The following is a 15,666-nucleotide window of genomic DNA, read 5'->3' as shown; positions in this document are numbered from 1 at the left end:
TGCAGAATGGGCAATTTCATTATTATCAGATTATTGTCTGCTGCATTTTCAGCATGTATGTCAAAAGTAGTGCAAATTTCCATTCACAAGTCACATTAAAATAGTTTTTATTATTCAAAGAATGTGATACATATAGATAAATTGTTCTCTGACGTTAATGTGCATGTTGGTGACTGAAGTTGAGTTAGTAGGATTGCAGTGGGGGAGAGATGACACATGGGGAGGTGGACAGAGAGGGGAGCACACATGTATCCCTTCATGTACACATGTATGAATACATTTTCTATATATTTCCATACAATTATAAAATATCTGTGTTTACAAAATACATTAATTCAAAGACCTCTGTATACAAAATACATTCATTTTGAGTATTAGAAACTAAACCTAGAAAATATGTAAACTAAGTTTTGGGATTGAGAAGTCAAGACAGAAAATGAAAAATGTCTTATTCCACATGAAATTTAGGTTGAAAAGTCCATATTGCTACCAGATTTCATACAACTCTTCCATATGTGTCAGGTCTATACGTAACCCTAACTTAAACGTTGAGGACAAAGTTACTTGTGCACTATAGAGTTGCAAAACGAAAATCATATGTGAAACAGTTTTCCTTGAACAGACTTTCCTCTTGATTGAGTGGCTTGAAGACAGAGTCCTGTGAAATGTGAAGACAGTGAAGTTGCACAGCAAAGATAGACTATACACTGTACATGGCCATTCACACATATGTTTGCTATCACTGCTGCTTTTGAACAGACCAGAACATTTGAGTAAACAAGACATAAAAGCATAAATTACGTAGCTGGAAATGGTTACCATAGTCAGACATTTCACACTGGGTTTGCCTGAGGTTTGCCTGAATTCTTTGGCAAGTTAGTCTGCCCAGTGGAATTCTGGGAGTTGTGAGAAGATGAGGCTCTGGGGAGAGCTGCACTTTGACAGAGTACTGTCATGTCAATAGAACCCACAGCAGAGCAGCCACAGAGAGGAGGAGCCCTGAGATAGTATGAGTGGGGCTTCCAGACTCTGGTGGGTGTGGGGGGCAGTTGGTGTAAGGCTCCAGGCAGGCAGCATAGGCCAGCACATGGGCGATGTAGTTTTGCTCCTTCACGCCGTGAAAGAGGTGGGCCATGGGACCCTTGGCATAGATGGCCACATCCTCCCCACCATGTGTTTCCGAGTCTAGGGGGACGGCGGCCTGCTGCATGTACTCCTCATCCACTGAGTGTCCCGAGAAGAAAACAGATGGTCAAGTGTGGATGCATTCATAAATGCACCAATAAGAACATGCAAAAAGGCAGAGGATGGACATGTTCCCTGACCACACTGGAACATTTAATGTTGCAGTACAGTAATATGTATGCGTATATGTTGAAACTTACAGTAATCCACTGTTGTGATATTCCCTCTTGTCCCATTCACATGCATATATCCTGGTCCGTTAGCATACAAAATGCTGGTAAAGGGCATTTTATCATCCGCCTTCTTGGGAGCTAGACCTGTGTGAAATAGCATACATAACACAAGTTGACATACAGTAACCTGGGACAGGATTTGGCAGAAAGGACAGCATTTACAGTGTTAAGTGAAAAAACTACCACTCAGTTCAGAGGCACATGGTGCCCTGTGCCATACCGAAGATAGGGTTTCCACGGGGCGTGTTTCCCCCGAAGGTGAAGACATGGGAATGGTCAGCAGTGACAACAGTGAGGGTTTCCGACTCCCTGGTCATCAAGGAGGCCAGCTGCACCGCTTGGTCAAACATCACAGTCTCAGTCAATGCCAGCTTGGCAATGCCATCGTGGTGTCCATGGTCGATTTTCCCTCGTAAGCCACAGTGACACAGCACAGTTTGAGCATGTCCAGACACTTTGGGTATCACCATCTAACTTTCACAGAGTTTGGCCTCTGCCACTAATTCTGTCTGCATTCTGTCTCTGTGGCATGTTATCCAGCTCTCTCTAATAATCTCATTTACAGAAATTCCTGAAATTCTACAACTTGTTATTTTATGGGTGCAGTTGCATTTTTTATTGTCCTATTGTTGGGGACCTCGGTTCCCCACTTGCTTGACTGTTGGAAAAACAATTTCCTTTTTTGGATTAATAAAGTTCTAACTATCTATCTATCTATCTATCTATCTACTTACCTACCTACCTACCTAAATTCTCATTACTTCTAGCTAATGATAAATTCTGATTTGGGACTTCAGTTTTGTTTGATGGGGTTTATCATATCTTATTCTGAACAAGAATGACAGATGGTATGAGTTGTAGCCTTGTGTTGTACTCTGTCTCACTTGTAAGTATCTTTGAATAAAAGCACCTGCCAAATGAATACATGTAAATGTAATGTAAATGTAACCAGAAATGGTCTAACAATTAGCAAACATAATTGGAAGTCACCCTGCAAACATAAAGTGCCTGCAGTTTTTCTGAGCCTCTGAAGACTGAAGACAACAACCTATGTCACAATTTGATGGCAATCCTTAATGCAAGTGCAGAAAGTATACACCATCTTCAGCCCACATTCTTACTTCAGAACCTCTCTCACCTCTCATGTCACAAGTTTTGCAATTTGCTAAAAACTATTAACTTGTAGTTTTATCAATCAGGGAGAACATAACCGTATCTCCATTCTGCGTGCTCACAGTGCAATAGCTGTACAACAACTGAAGTTGTAGAACATACTTGTACAACTATAGCTGTGCATATCCATAGCCTGCACTGTGGTACACTTTATCTCATCCACATTATGCAATAGCTGTATATAACACAGTACAATAGTTGTCTATAAATAATAGCTGCATAGACCCACAGCCTGCACTCATATATATTTTAACTTATTGTGCAGTAGCTCATATTTATTTTTATATAGCTCATTCATTCCATCCTTATTCCATTCCATGTATGTGTCCTGCACTATTGTTGTTGTTCACTGTATCACTACTGTTGTTTGGTATTTGTTGTTGTCACCTTGACATTGTATGAAAGCACTACAAGAGACACTGAGTCAAATTCCTTGTCTGTGTAAAAGCATACTTGGCCAATAAAGTCTGATTCTGATTCTGATCCATCTAAAAGCAAGTAACTGCCACGACGCTGAACAAAGTGAACATGCTTGCTTTGAGATCCATTGCATACTTATCTTCCACAAAGAGAAAAAATCCCTTGGGATTCTTGCTGAGGATCTGAATAGCCTTCTCCGTCATGTCAACGATGGATGGGTCTCGTGTGCTATTGCGGAACAACTCAAATCTCATGTCCTTGGGTTCAAACAGACCTGGAGATCAGAAATATAACTGCACATTTTCAACTGGAAGGAAGCATACCCTCTAGTGGTGATAGTGTGTCATCATCATTTCTTCACCTTCTGCCTGCAGCATTCCAGCATGCCCATATGTTACATAACGTTGCAGAAAATTTTCCTATGAAACTGAGTCAAAGGATTGAAATCTTAGACATGGACTGATACTTTGTAATCTGCCCTGGGGCACACTTTGTGCATGAAAAAAAACATGCCCCTGATTCAAATGATAACTTACACTACTGGAATGAGCACCTGCAATGGAATTATTCCTTCTTATTTACATTTATTCATTTGGCAGACGCTTTTATCCAAAGCAATTTACATAGGTTACAGTTCTTTACAATGTTATCCATTTATACAGCTGGATATTTACTGAGGCAACTGTGGGTTAAGTACCTTGCCCAAGGGTACAGCAGCAGTGTCCCAGTGGGGATTGAACCAGCAACCTTTCGGTTACAAGTCCTGCTCCTTAACCACTATGCTACACTGCCGCCCTTATCTTATCTTTATATTGGATACCATATCTTTTCAACTGATAAGATTCTGACAACACAATGTTTCTGTAGAAGAAAAAAATGGCAGTACCCATAAGATAGTCAGTTGATTTCACATCCACAGCGTCAAACTGCTCCTTGTGCCACACATACTGGGCTTTCTAAGACAGAATTGAGGAAACAAGTCAAACTGGGCCTGACTGAACAATCCTGAGGAAGTTATAGATAGTTATTATTTATAAGGGTGAAATTAATGACACACTCTATCATTAATCGAGCACCGTCTTCTCTCAACTTTGCCTACAGTGTAGTCTTTAACATAATGGGGACACAGAAGACCAGTTAAACAAGTTTTGAGTTACCTGGCGACCTTTTAGCCAGAGGTCAATGAGGTTCTTCTTGTCCTTGCGGTCCCCACGGCGGGAAGAGGAAGAGGGGTACTCGGGGTCGGGGGTGCCCTTTGGGGTCATATACATACGGCCTCCTCCCAGGATCACCTGCCGGGGGAGGGGGGCATTGACAGCAGACAGTGGTTGCCTCCACGCTGTAAGCCAATATTACAATCATGCACTAGGTCAGCGCAGAGCATCCTTCTCTCTCTCAGCCCGAGCTGCACTGGGTGGGGGGGTGGGGTGTTGGGGGGGGGGGGGGGGGGGGGGGGCATTGGGGAGCAGGGGAAAAGGTGGTGTGCCTTACGTCAATGTCGGTGTTGGTGACGAGCTGCGTGGCGATGTCAGTGCAGCCCTGCCGGCGGGCGCTGGAGGGCATGTCGGCATCGCTGTACCAGCTGCGGCTGACCGAGTGCGCGTAGGCGGCGGCAGGGGAGGCATGCTGGACACGGGTGGTGGTCACAATGCCCACAGACTTGCCTGTAGCAGAAATGACATGCATACAGGCTAAGAGACTGCTCGGCACAGTCTACAGCGGATCCAGGTCCTATATGCTCAAGCCAGCATTCCGGTCTCTGGCATTTAAAAGTATGCTTTATCATACAACTTAACAGCTACATGACCTTCAGGAATACATATGCTCAAATAAAAGGAGGATTCATGGCTCCAACACCCCATTTGACTGGTAATTTGTGTGTTGGCGATTATTTGCTCAACTAGTAGACTGCCGAACACTGTGGACATCATTAACGCCTTTACTTCCATCTTAATGGAATTCAAATCAATGCAGAGGATTAACGTTATATATACACGACAGTGTAAAAAATAAAGCACCACACTTATTATTATTTTTTGGCATTTAGGGGGTGTCCTGGAAAAAACTAGATAACTAAAGTAGGTGTCTAGGACATGTTTTGATGGTGAAAAACAAAGATCAGAGTTTTTCCAGGGCACCCTCAATAGAAAACTACAAGAAACCATTGTTAGGAAATAATCTGAAGAAAAATGAATACAGGACAATGAAACTAGGTGTAGAACTCCCCAGTTAGTTAACAAAATGTGACTCTCCTGGCCATATTGTTAGTTCAGAGTCTATACAGTGTTGGAGATGGCTTTACAGTTAGTATGCTAAGCCCTGACAGGACATAACAAATCAGCTCTCCAATTACTCATCAACTTAAGGTCATCTTAAGGGTGCTGGTACACAGTATGTGTGTGCTCTGAATGGCATATGTAACTTGTGTGTTGGTATAGTTAGGCAACTCTGTGTATGTGCATGTATGTGTGTGTGTGTGTGTGTGTGTGTGTGTATTGGATTTGCACGCATTCATGCATACCCTGGGCTTTTGCCCGATGCAGCACAGAGTACACCTCATTGCCGAAGGTGGAGTTGCACTCATAGGGCACTGCAGCAGCGCTCAGGCCCACGGTCTTGCCGTTGGCCTTCACCCCACAGTGGTAGGCTGTGGCCGTGCTGGCGCTGTCCGCCACCTGCTTGTCCACGCTGTACGTCTGCCCCGGAACACAGTTAACACAGCACATTAACTGAAACACATCAATCAGGCTGAGCAGAGCTGTGAGAACCTTCATCCTATTACATCCCATCTGCCGTGCAGGAAGAAAATGAAGGGATGTTGAAGTCACTCTAGTGACAAAACCTCTGAATCACTCAATAACTAGGGTCCTTTGAGCAATGAGAAGGGAAATGTGGAAAATCCTGAGTGGGACTCAGAGAGTTTAACAACTTGCTTATTGTAATGTCAGAACTGAAGTGGAAATGCACAGATGCGCAGTATGCTGAAATATTTTGTTTGGCTTGAAGCAGTGTGATTCCAGACCTCTCGTGGGTTTTGTGGTTGGTTATTTGATATTGTACATGCAGATGTTATATTTACAATATGATTCACCTCCCCTTAGAAGTATATACTAAGGTTGGGTGGTAAAAGACGGTATGGCTTTAGCCCTGACAAACACACACACTCACTCCTGCACGCACACACACACACACACACTATTCTATGTCAGTGTTTAGGTGGTACAGAGACATGGGGACATTCTGTTCTGCTCTCTGTTGGCCTGGTGCCTCTCCTTGCTGAGCCGACGGTGTTAGAGTCTGACCTTGGACAGGGCAAGGTAGGGGAAGGAGTCCATGGCGAGCATCGCCTCCTCTCCTGAGGAACCCTTCAGCTGTCCCCTCAAGATCCGTGCTGCCGACACCGTGGACACCCCCATTCCTGCCAGACAGGAGATAAGACATGAGGGCATCACAGCACTGTCCTTCAACACAGAAGTTGGCAAGGCCCCCCGGTAACACCGCTGACAGTCTGTTCACTGTCTTCCTGCGCAAATACATCTCTCTGAAAAACAAAGGAGTTTGGAATTGCTATGTGTTACCACTAACCTACATTACAGGCAATCTTGTTACATTGCTGTGAAAAGGCAGACCCTGTTACTGCTGACATTAGACTAAATTAACTGGCACTAAATTAATCAAGAATAATCCAGTAACGATCAGAGGCTTTGCTGTTACTGTAGGAGCTTGTGATAATGGGATAAGAAATATGTATTGCCTCTGGGTGAAAAGTTGCCCTAACTGTAATTGAAAAGATACTCCATGATTGTGTTGAGTATGGTTGCCAGAGAAATACAGTTACCATAATGGCTTTACTCAGAATCTTCACACAGATTCAAGAGTGATTTTTAATCTGTGATAGAAGCTGCTGTGATTACACAGCTTCAGGCAGCTAACTGCCCTAGGTGTCCATCTGTTCAGGATGGTACATTGTGTAGGGCAGTATTCCGCAAATCATGTTACTGTGTCTCTGATTGCTATGATGGTTGCAGTGTGTGGTTACCGTCCCCCAGGAAGAGGATGATGTTCTTGGCACGGTGGGTCTGGGGGCGGAGCCTCAGTGCAGCCTGCAGGGTCTCTTTGGCCCAGGAGTTCCAGAAGGCAGGCTCCTTCTCCTGGTCAGCTACTCCAAAGGACACGTGAACACAGGGGTGACAGCAGTCAGTCTCAATCGCTTGCTCCCTCCCCAAACACAGCCACATCAACAGACCGCGCCATCTGTAGAGCCGATGCTTCAAAGTATGAGAGCAGCATGAAGCATGCAAGCACGAGCCAGGGAAAGCTGAACCCTGAGGGGGGGGGGGGTGAGGTGCTCTGTTTAGGAAAGGAAGAGGAAGCTTGAAAATAGTGCCACGGTAGAAAGCCATAAAACACAGCCTATCCCCCCACCCCCCCCGGATCACAACCACTTTTTGCAAGCATGACCTGATACAGACACAAGCAGAGCTTCGAGGTCCTGAGAGCCGTTAATCTGCCTGTGTGCCGCCAGAGGCATGAATGAGCACAATAGCGACGCTGTGTCCTCACCTGCAGATGCTGCTGCCTCTGCTGCTCGCTGGGCGGCCAGCAGGAGAGGGGCCAGGAAGAGCAGTGCGAGAGCCCAGCCCAGTGCCGCGCGCATTGCTCCAGAGACTCGTCCCTTGGCGTTCGCGAGGAGAGTGGCTCTGCAGACCTCCAGCACCGGCCTTTTAAAGCCCGGGTGTGTTGTAAGCGAGGGCCCCAGCCAGCTCATAGGCTCAGGGCCGAAAAAAGGGGAAGCAAGGACCACACAGGGCTGGAGCGCTTCATGTTCAGAGGAGCCCCTGTCTCTCTGATTTCCAAAAATGGCCTTTTGTTTTTTAAGACAGCTTCCCCCCCGCACCCTGTTCCTGTATGTACATTATTGGAAATGGAAAAAGGCTTTGATGTGGCGAATGCTTAAATGCGCATTTTTATGCTTCAGTTAATTTAATAGAAAAAAGTAGGGTAGGGCAATTTGAGTTGGCATAAAACATGACGCAAAGCACAATGTCTCTTTTTATTCTCTCCTCAGCAAAACAGCACAACCTGTCAAGGAACAGCAATGGCCTTATTCTCAAGATGATGCAGACAGACTCAAGTGATATGTTTAAAACAATAGCTACTGATGTGCTCTTCCTTCCCCTCCAGGCATATGTGAAGGATTCCGTGCCTCCTTCCCCTGCTAACTTGGATGTCTGGTTGGAAGTCAGGCTTGTTGCATTTTTCTCTTGTGAGGTATTGGAGACCGCGCACACTGTAAAAAAGTTCCTTTTTTTTTTTTTTGCAAACAAGACATTTTATGTGTGAAAGGAGCAGGCAGGAGCCAGCAGGATTGGGGCAGCAGCTAGGCAGCTCACTGACAACAGGCAGCCACCTCTTTTCACATGATCTCAGCCCTCGCGCCAGTGAGTCACGGAGCTGCACTGGAGCTCCGCGCCGCGGCCAGTCATGTGTGGTCAATCAGGTCTCTAATAAAAGGGAAACCAGAGCTGCTTTGTGGCCAAGGCCTCACATGATGTGGCCACACCACACGTACCAAAACACAGGGAGGGAAACCTGACACGGGCCCGAAAGAGACACGTCAGCTCATTGTTTTGGAAGGGTTTGTTTAGCCGTCCCGGCTTAGGGTGAGAGCCGCGGCTTGCTCCTGCTGACTGGTTTGGGTACGCAAAGGGCACGCAAACCCAAAGCTGTTTGGATAGCCCTGACTTTGCTCACTTCTTTTATTTCAGATGGAAAATGACACAGGCCGTTTGTGCACTATGAGACCATGAGCGGCTCTCCAGCCGAGCTGATTGAGCTGGGGGATATGTATAATTAGCACACATCAAAGCACAGCAGGAGCTGTCTGTTACCATTGGCTGGACGGGGAAATGAGTGACATTTTACACTGATAATCTCACCTGTCAACAAGGATGTAATCCAAAGCTCAATTACTGTGGAGACTGAGAGAGCAGACTCCCTTAGGAAGATGCTTAGGGACATGCTAATGCAACATTTTCTGCCCCTGAGTATGAACAGTAGTCAATTTCCATTATCAAGGTAAAGTGAATGGGAAGAAGGACACCATTTCAAAATGGGTGAACTGGCTGCGTTTGCTTCATTTCGCTATTTTGTAACCCATGCATGTCACCTTAGTCACTCATACATGAACCCTCATGCTCTTTCCTGCTGTTTGTGGCTCTGAGGCAGCTTAGGTGTTGTGATGAAAATGCTAGGAGGACAGATCCTATGCAGGCATTATTCATAGCTTGTGTCTCCCTTCCTCCTACTTACTCACACTTGCTGAATCATCATTGTTTGTGGTGAGTGAATGAGTGTGTGTGTATGTGTGCGTGAGAGAGAGAGAGAGAGAGAAAGAGAGAGGAGTGGAGAGGACAGACAGAGAAAAAGAGACAGTGAGGCTGAGCTCCAGGGCCCGGCCAGATTAGGAGTGCCTTTGGGAGAGGGGATGGGTAGCAGGGACTGTTGTGTCATATTTGGAAGACATTTCAGAAGAAATTGTCACAGATCTTGGGCAAATCTTGGGCAGATCTTGCATTCTCTGGCTGTGTCACACACCACAGAGGGCTCAGTTCAGCCTTGTCTTTCATATGTATATAAACAAAAAAAAGATGAATAATGCAACAAACTAAAATCAATCATTTGAAAATAAGGGGCTATGAATGACATAATCCCCCCTCTAAATGTCTGAGATCTCATAACAGCTATGCAGTTGGTTACTTATGAGAGTAAGCGGAGCTGCACAGCTGGCAGTACACTTAATGGGGCACAATTACACAACAGCCCTGAAAACTGCAGTTCCTCATGCAAACTGCAGACACAGTGTCATCGAGCTTCCTCTGTTTAACTCAATCAAGCATATTTTATATTATCTGAGTAAAGACTAGACCAGGCACTTAATTTAACAAGCTCTACCCCTTAGCTTTACTGTGCAATAACCCAGGATATACGGGACTAAAATTAAGTACAATCTTTGGAAGGAATGGTGCAGACTGGAGCAAAATTGCATATGTCCTTGTAACCATGTAAACATGCTGAACACATGCATACAACACACTCACCATTTTATACAATGCAGCATCCCAAACACTTGTTTCTATGTCAATGTCTAAGAGCTCTTACCTGGCAGTCCCACAGCAAAGCCGTGCCCACAGACCAAAAGCAGAGCGAGTCTTATCCTAAGGCTCATGGTCTCCTAATGTCAGACTTTTCCAAGGGTCTCACTGTGTTCTCCTATGCCCCTCTCTCTGCTCACGGCTGGTGTTTGTCTCTGCCTCTCATCCCTCAACACAATGGCTGGAGAAGTTTCTCACCCCTGGGGAATACAAAAGTGATGAATGACTGGTTTCCTTTCCCCATCATCCTTTGTGCTTGTAAGAAGGGAAAGAGGATGAGAAAGACAAACACTAACCATCTACATTTCCCAAAAATTAAATAATCCCTGGCGTTTGACAGAGCAGTTTCCCCCTAAGATTTCTTGATGGAGTGCCCAGAGTTTTAAATTGTTTTTTAGATTGAGGCTTCCTCTAGGAATGCTCTGGATGGCACCAGAACTTGGGCTTGCCTTTTTAGATTTCTCTCGTCAATGAAGCTGGAGAGGAACTGCGATGCCAGGTTTCTAGGTGTGTTTAAGAGGAGTTTTGGATGGATGGTGGATTAATGCCACCATGAGACAAAGTTACCATCTGAGATAATGTGATAAGTTTGACAATTGGAGTGAGAAGTTTGATCTTTGTGGCGGAGAGCAAACTTAACCTCCCACACATTCTCACACAATCTGCATATCTACTCACAAAATTCATTCCATAAATTAGCAAATCGCCAAATATAACAGTTTGTAAAAGTGTTCCTTGCTAAATACAGTAACATTACAGTAAAACTAATAGTGACAAAAGACATTTTACCATTTATTGAGAGTCAGGAAAAATAATATGTTCTTGTCCTTCTTGCCAGAGAGCAGTTACATCTTCTTTATACTACTGTCAGAGTATTTGACATTTATGGCTCATTTTTGGCATATATCCTATGACTAAAGGGGTATTAGCAAAAAAAAAAAAAAAAAAACAATACTGTCCTTAGGTCAACCAGTGCTTCCTGATAACATGGGAAATTCAAATTGGTATTTTTGACTGGGGTGGGTTTTTGAGAGGTTCTGAAGCTTATGTTCCTCCTTTCCAGGAAGAGGACACCCACCTGGGCTGGGTGGATAGTCTTTCCTCTGGTGCAATTTGAGCATGACGCTCCTCTGCTGTGTTTTGTGGAGGTCAGCTCTCCCATCAGCAGGAGGGTGAGGTCAGGCGGGGATTTATTTACCCAGGGAAAAGCGCTGGAGCCAGACCAGGCCGCTCCAGACCTACCCTGTTTCCAAAAACATCCTCATTTTCAGATTTTAGCCTTATGTCCTGCAGGTGTTTCAGTACAGAAGAGGGGCCAAACTGTCATACATTTACATCTTTGGGTATTTTCGTTTACAATGTCCACACATTCGTTTAACAAGGTATATAATCCGACACACACGATGAAGGTCCTTACAACATGCATAAGACAGGAAAAGACAGTGCCACTTCCTTTTGCAGAGTTTGCATAGTGGTTGCCAGGCACAAGACAAAAAACAATAAACTGCTTGAAAACATTATGCTGACATGTGTAAACAGCGCTTTAAAATATGAATGGCCACGCCCAGTTTCCACAGTGTCTCCACATTTGCCCTCAGCATGGATAATGTGAGGCATAAGGACTGTTTACACTCAAGCTGTAGCGAAAGGGAACAGAAACTAGTCTTACAAAGCACCCTTTTTTCAGCAGCGGTTAGCTGGGAAGAAAGCTGACAGAATGCTTCAAACAAGAAAAAAAAAAATGCCCCAATATTCAAAGCCTTGAAGCTGTACTAGGGCAGTCTTCCTCTGCCTAGTGAATGGTGTGTCCTGTCAAATCCACACTTCAGTTAAATAGGACACAGTTGGCGTCTTCACAGATCCCAATTATTCATGCATTTTATGATATTTTCAACTTAGGATGCAATATTATTCCAATGACATGTTCACAGGCTAGTCACACAATAAATAAATCTATGGACTCACAACTAGGACACAACAATTTAGAGGTTTTTTTTTAATTATCACGGTAGTAATGGATCCAAAAAAAAGAAAAGTGTTCAGGAATATTCATATTTCAAATGCATTTTTAAATATTTACCCAGCCACAATCCACAATTTTCATTTTGTCGCCACACACTTTCACAGAATGTTTTGTAAGATGGCAAAGTTTTAATGTTATTAATTCAGTAGCTATACTTCAAGATGTGTTATGCTGCCAGGTGTGCAGAATGTAACACTTTCTATACTTTGGAATTCATTTTGGATTTCAGAGATTTTAGTTGGACAGAAATAACTCAGCTGAAACAAAATACAACTTGGTATCATTTATACATCTAAAATATACTTATGTAACCTTATTCATTCATTCATTCATTCATTTATGCAACTGAGTTAGTTAAGCATTCAATCAAGAGACTGGTGCTGGGAATTTGGGTGGCTTTCAGTACCACTCATCTGGCACTGGTATTTTTACAATGTGTCAGTGTTTAAATTGTATATGTCTGTGTTAAATAAACATTAAATGATTGAATGCTTGCAGTGGCACATACTAGTGGTTCACATCCAACTTCACTCTGGCCTCCTCTTTAAGGGTGCGGAGGAGAGTCGATATTATAATTGTTTGAAAATTAAAGGCTTAGACAATACTTTTAATTGCGTCCATTCAAACCATATTAGTGTCTGGGTTTTAAAATAATTTTATTAACCTTAATTATATTTGCTTTTAAGTTAACATTTGGATTTTAAGGGGACTGCAGTTATAATGCAGAAAGTGAGACATGACGTTGTACATGCCAGACAAAAGCTTCATTGAAAAATGAAGCAATACCTTATCAGCAGAGTGGTGGGGGAGCAGAGGAGCTGACCTGAGGTTGATTTCCACTCCACAAACAGAAATGGCTTACCAGTGAGACAACATTTCTGCACCTTCCAATAAGACAAGCAAAAATCCTACCAGAAGAAATGAAATGGCTGTGTTTGTGAGTGGTCCTAATTACATCTGACAGCGGAGTCCTTGGGAAGTGACTCTGCTCAGAGACAAAAGCTCACTTATTCTCAGGACAGCTGGATTAACTGGCCAACGTCAGGTGAGTGTACCTGGGTGAAGCCAGCAGGTCTATAGAGTTTGGTTAGCATTTTCAAAGGGCTGCAACATGTGGTTGGACCCACTTTAAGCAATCAGGTACCACCACAACTAGGGAACATGTATACTCTCATTTCAAAAAAGAAAGTCATATCCCTTTTTTGTCCACTTTGTGACAGCAAATAGTGTACATTAGGGATAGTATGCAGTATGAGGTAGAGAAAATAATTTGCTTCAGCCAAAATCCTTGACAGTGTTATATGCTGAGCCTGCTACAGGTCTAAGTAATTTGTGTTGTAGCAGCACACAGACATGTAAGTTGTATTTTATGGACCATTTAGCAACGGGTGCTGCTCTGATTAAAACCAATAAAAACACCTTTTCTGTGCAAAATCAGCGCCTCACCCATTAAGTTTTTCATGAGGGCTTCATCAGTTAACTGAACAAAACAGATTGCAACCAAACTGGAATTAAATTAGAATTTTACAAAAATTTGTCTTGAATTGGGAAATGAAACAGAATGTTGCTTCACGTAAACTGGTATAATGATGTAAATCCACATAGCACTAAAATCAAGCAAGGTCTCTGAATGGTGTGTTTACACTTCCTATAGTTGTGGTTCTTCAATTCAAAAAGACAGTGTACTGGAACTGTACACACTGTGAGTACACTGAACCAGCACTGGAAGCAAAAGATGAAAAGCATTTTGCATGGCAGATGGGAGAGTCTCCAGGCGGCACCAAAAAAGAGTGAATGCTGGAGGTGAGCCTCATCAAAGTCACGTGAGAATGTGAAGACCAGGTTGCCACCTACTGTAGTGAGAGTGCAGTAGAGTCAACTAAGCAGTTTATGGACTCAGTGTATATGACCAGTTCTAGTTGTATTAGATAAAACAAATGCCAAACAAACCCTAGTATGGTTATGATTAGATTACAATTAGGCTTGCCAGGACATTTTATTGGTAATTGTTCAAACTGAGTACAAGCCAACAGACAAATGGGGGAAAAAAATCCAGTCATATAAATCCAAAGGAGAGTTTAGATAAATGGTAAAACAACAGATCCCAATTCCCTGCTGGGCAGTGCCCATAAACATTGGGGTCAGGTGCATATGAGACACCTGCAAGCAATTGGTAGCACACAAAGAACAAAGAGGTAGGCCTGGATTCAAATAAATGCTGTTAATTTTGGACACACAAATAAATGTCAGCACTATGCTAACCTTTTCAATAATGTCACAATATACTTCATTCATTTCAGTGATCGCTGAAATCACTGATCCGTGTTTAGAAAGAGTACTTTCTGTGATTCAGCGTGAATTAAATTTGTTTGTGTGTGTGTGCATGTGGGTACACATCTGTGCTGTATTTGCGTCCTGTCTTCTTTGTGTGCCCCCTGTGTGTGTTCCTCTCTCTGTATGGTGAATGTTACCAAATCTAATTTAGGAAATGTTGAGTGTCTCAGATGGGCGTGTCAAAATGGTGATGTATTTCATCTGGGACCTAACTGACTTTCAACACCACCTTGAGTGGAGTGAAGATGGAGATCTCCTGTAACTAGAAGCATCAGTTATAGCATGGAGTGTGGACAACCAGCCCCTCATCTCTGTCATCCTGTGACACAGTTTAGCATCATTGACATGCTGCTTCAGTGCTATTGACAGGGTGAAAAGCCTTGTGTGAACCCTTGCTTACACATTTGAAGGCTGCAGTGATGAGTACTTCACATGTAAGATAGTAGAACTCAGAGGAGATAACTACCTCGCTGTAGTACTAGACCATAAGGACTTTGATTCCTCTCAGAAAAAAATATATTGGAGGAGATTCTATAAGCCTTATAAGAACAGTAAACTCTCTGACCCTTCAAAGCACCTGATATAAGCCAGAGGTGTGGCTTATTGCATTCTTGCCTACATAATTCAGTGTAGGATACATCATCCCAATAGATGTTCAACCACAAAATTCTCAAAATCTAAAACTATTGTTCATTGATGGGCACACTAAAAATAAAATGTAAATGAAATGGAGAGAGGAGAAAAAAGGCACATGAATAGAAATGGAAATATTCAGTGGGCTGTCACTACAATGTGTATTGACCTTTAAAAAAGTCAGTGCCTTCATGACCTTGTGGGAAACTAACATGCAAGATGATGTGATAAAAACTCCAGAAGAACCCCATTAGCCACCCACAAAGCATTATTACTCCGCTTTCACATAGCCCGTGCAACAGCCATATATACTTTGTCAATCAATGTCCCGTAGTTCCGGTCTGCAGTGCTCCACGCTGAGGGGAACATCTTTCTTAAATGTTAGAGGAAGCCCTGGTCTGGCTCTTATACCATCCAGATGTGAGTCATATCTGGCTCCTAACCCACCGCACATTAATTGACCTTCTCAAGTCCTTGGAAAGCAGACCAGACACAATGAGTACACTAAGTA

At 43.4% G+C, this 15,666-nt stretch overlaps 1 protein-coding gene across 1 annotated transcript; it reads right to left on the bottom strand.

Moving 5' to 3' along the window:
• Nucleotides 1-889: 889 nt before the first annotated feature.
• alpi.1 (alkaline phosphatase, intestinal, tandem duplicate 1) lies at nt 890-7,668 on the bottom strand. Its single transcript, XM_036518861.1, has 11 exons — nt 7,575-7,668; nt 7,051-7,170; nt 6,314-6,429; nt 5,533-5,707; nt 4,503-4,675; nt 4,169-4,303; nt 3,898-3,967; nt 3,151-3,285; nt 1,639-1,830; nt 1,386-1,502; nt 890-1,224 (listed from the first exon to the last, which is right to left on the bottom strand). The coding sequence occupies exons 1-11, from the start codon at nt 7,666-7,668 to the stop codon at nt 953-955; spliced, it is 1,599 nt and encodes a 532-aa protein (XP_036374754.1). The 3' UTR covers nt 890-952.
• Nucleotides 7,669-15,666: the final 7,998 nt, after the last annotated feature.

Source organism: Megalops cyprinoides, chromosome 2 (genome assembly GCF_013368585.1).
Source record: "Megalops cyprinoides isolate fMegCyp1 chromosome 2, fMegCyp1.pri, whole genome shotgun sequence".
Taxonomy (NCBI): Eukaryota; Metazoa; Chordata; class Actinopteri; order Elopiformes; family Megalopidae; genus Megalops; species Megalops cyprinoides.
The sequence above is the reverse complement of the archived record's forward strand: the minus strand, read 5'-3'. Positions and strand labels throughout refer to the sequence as shown.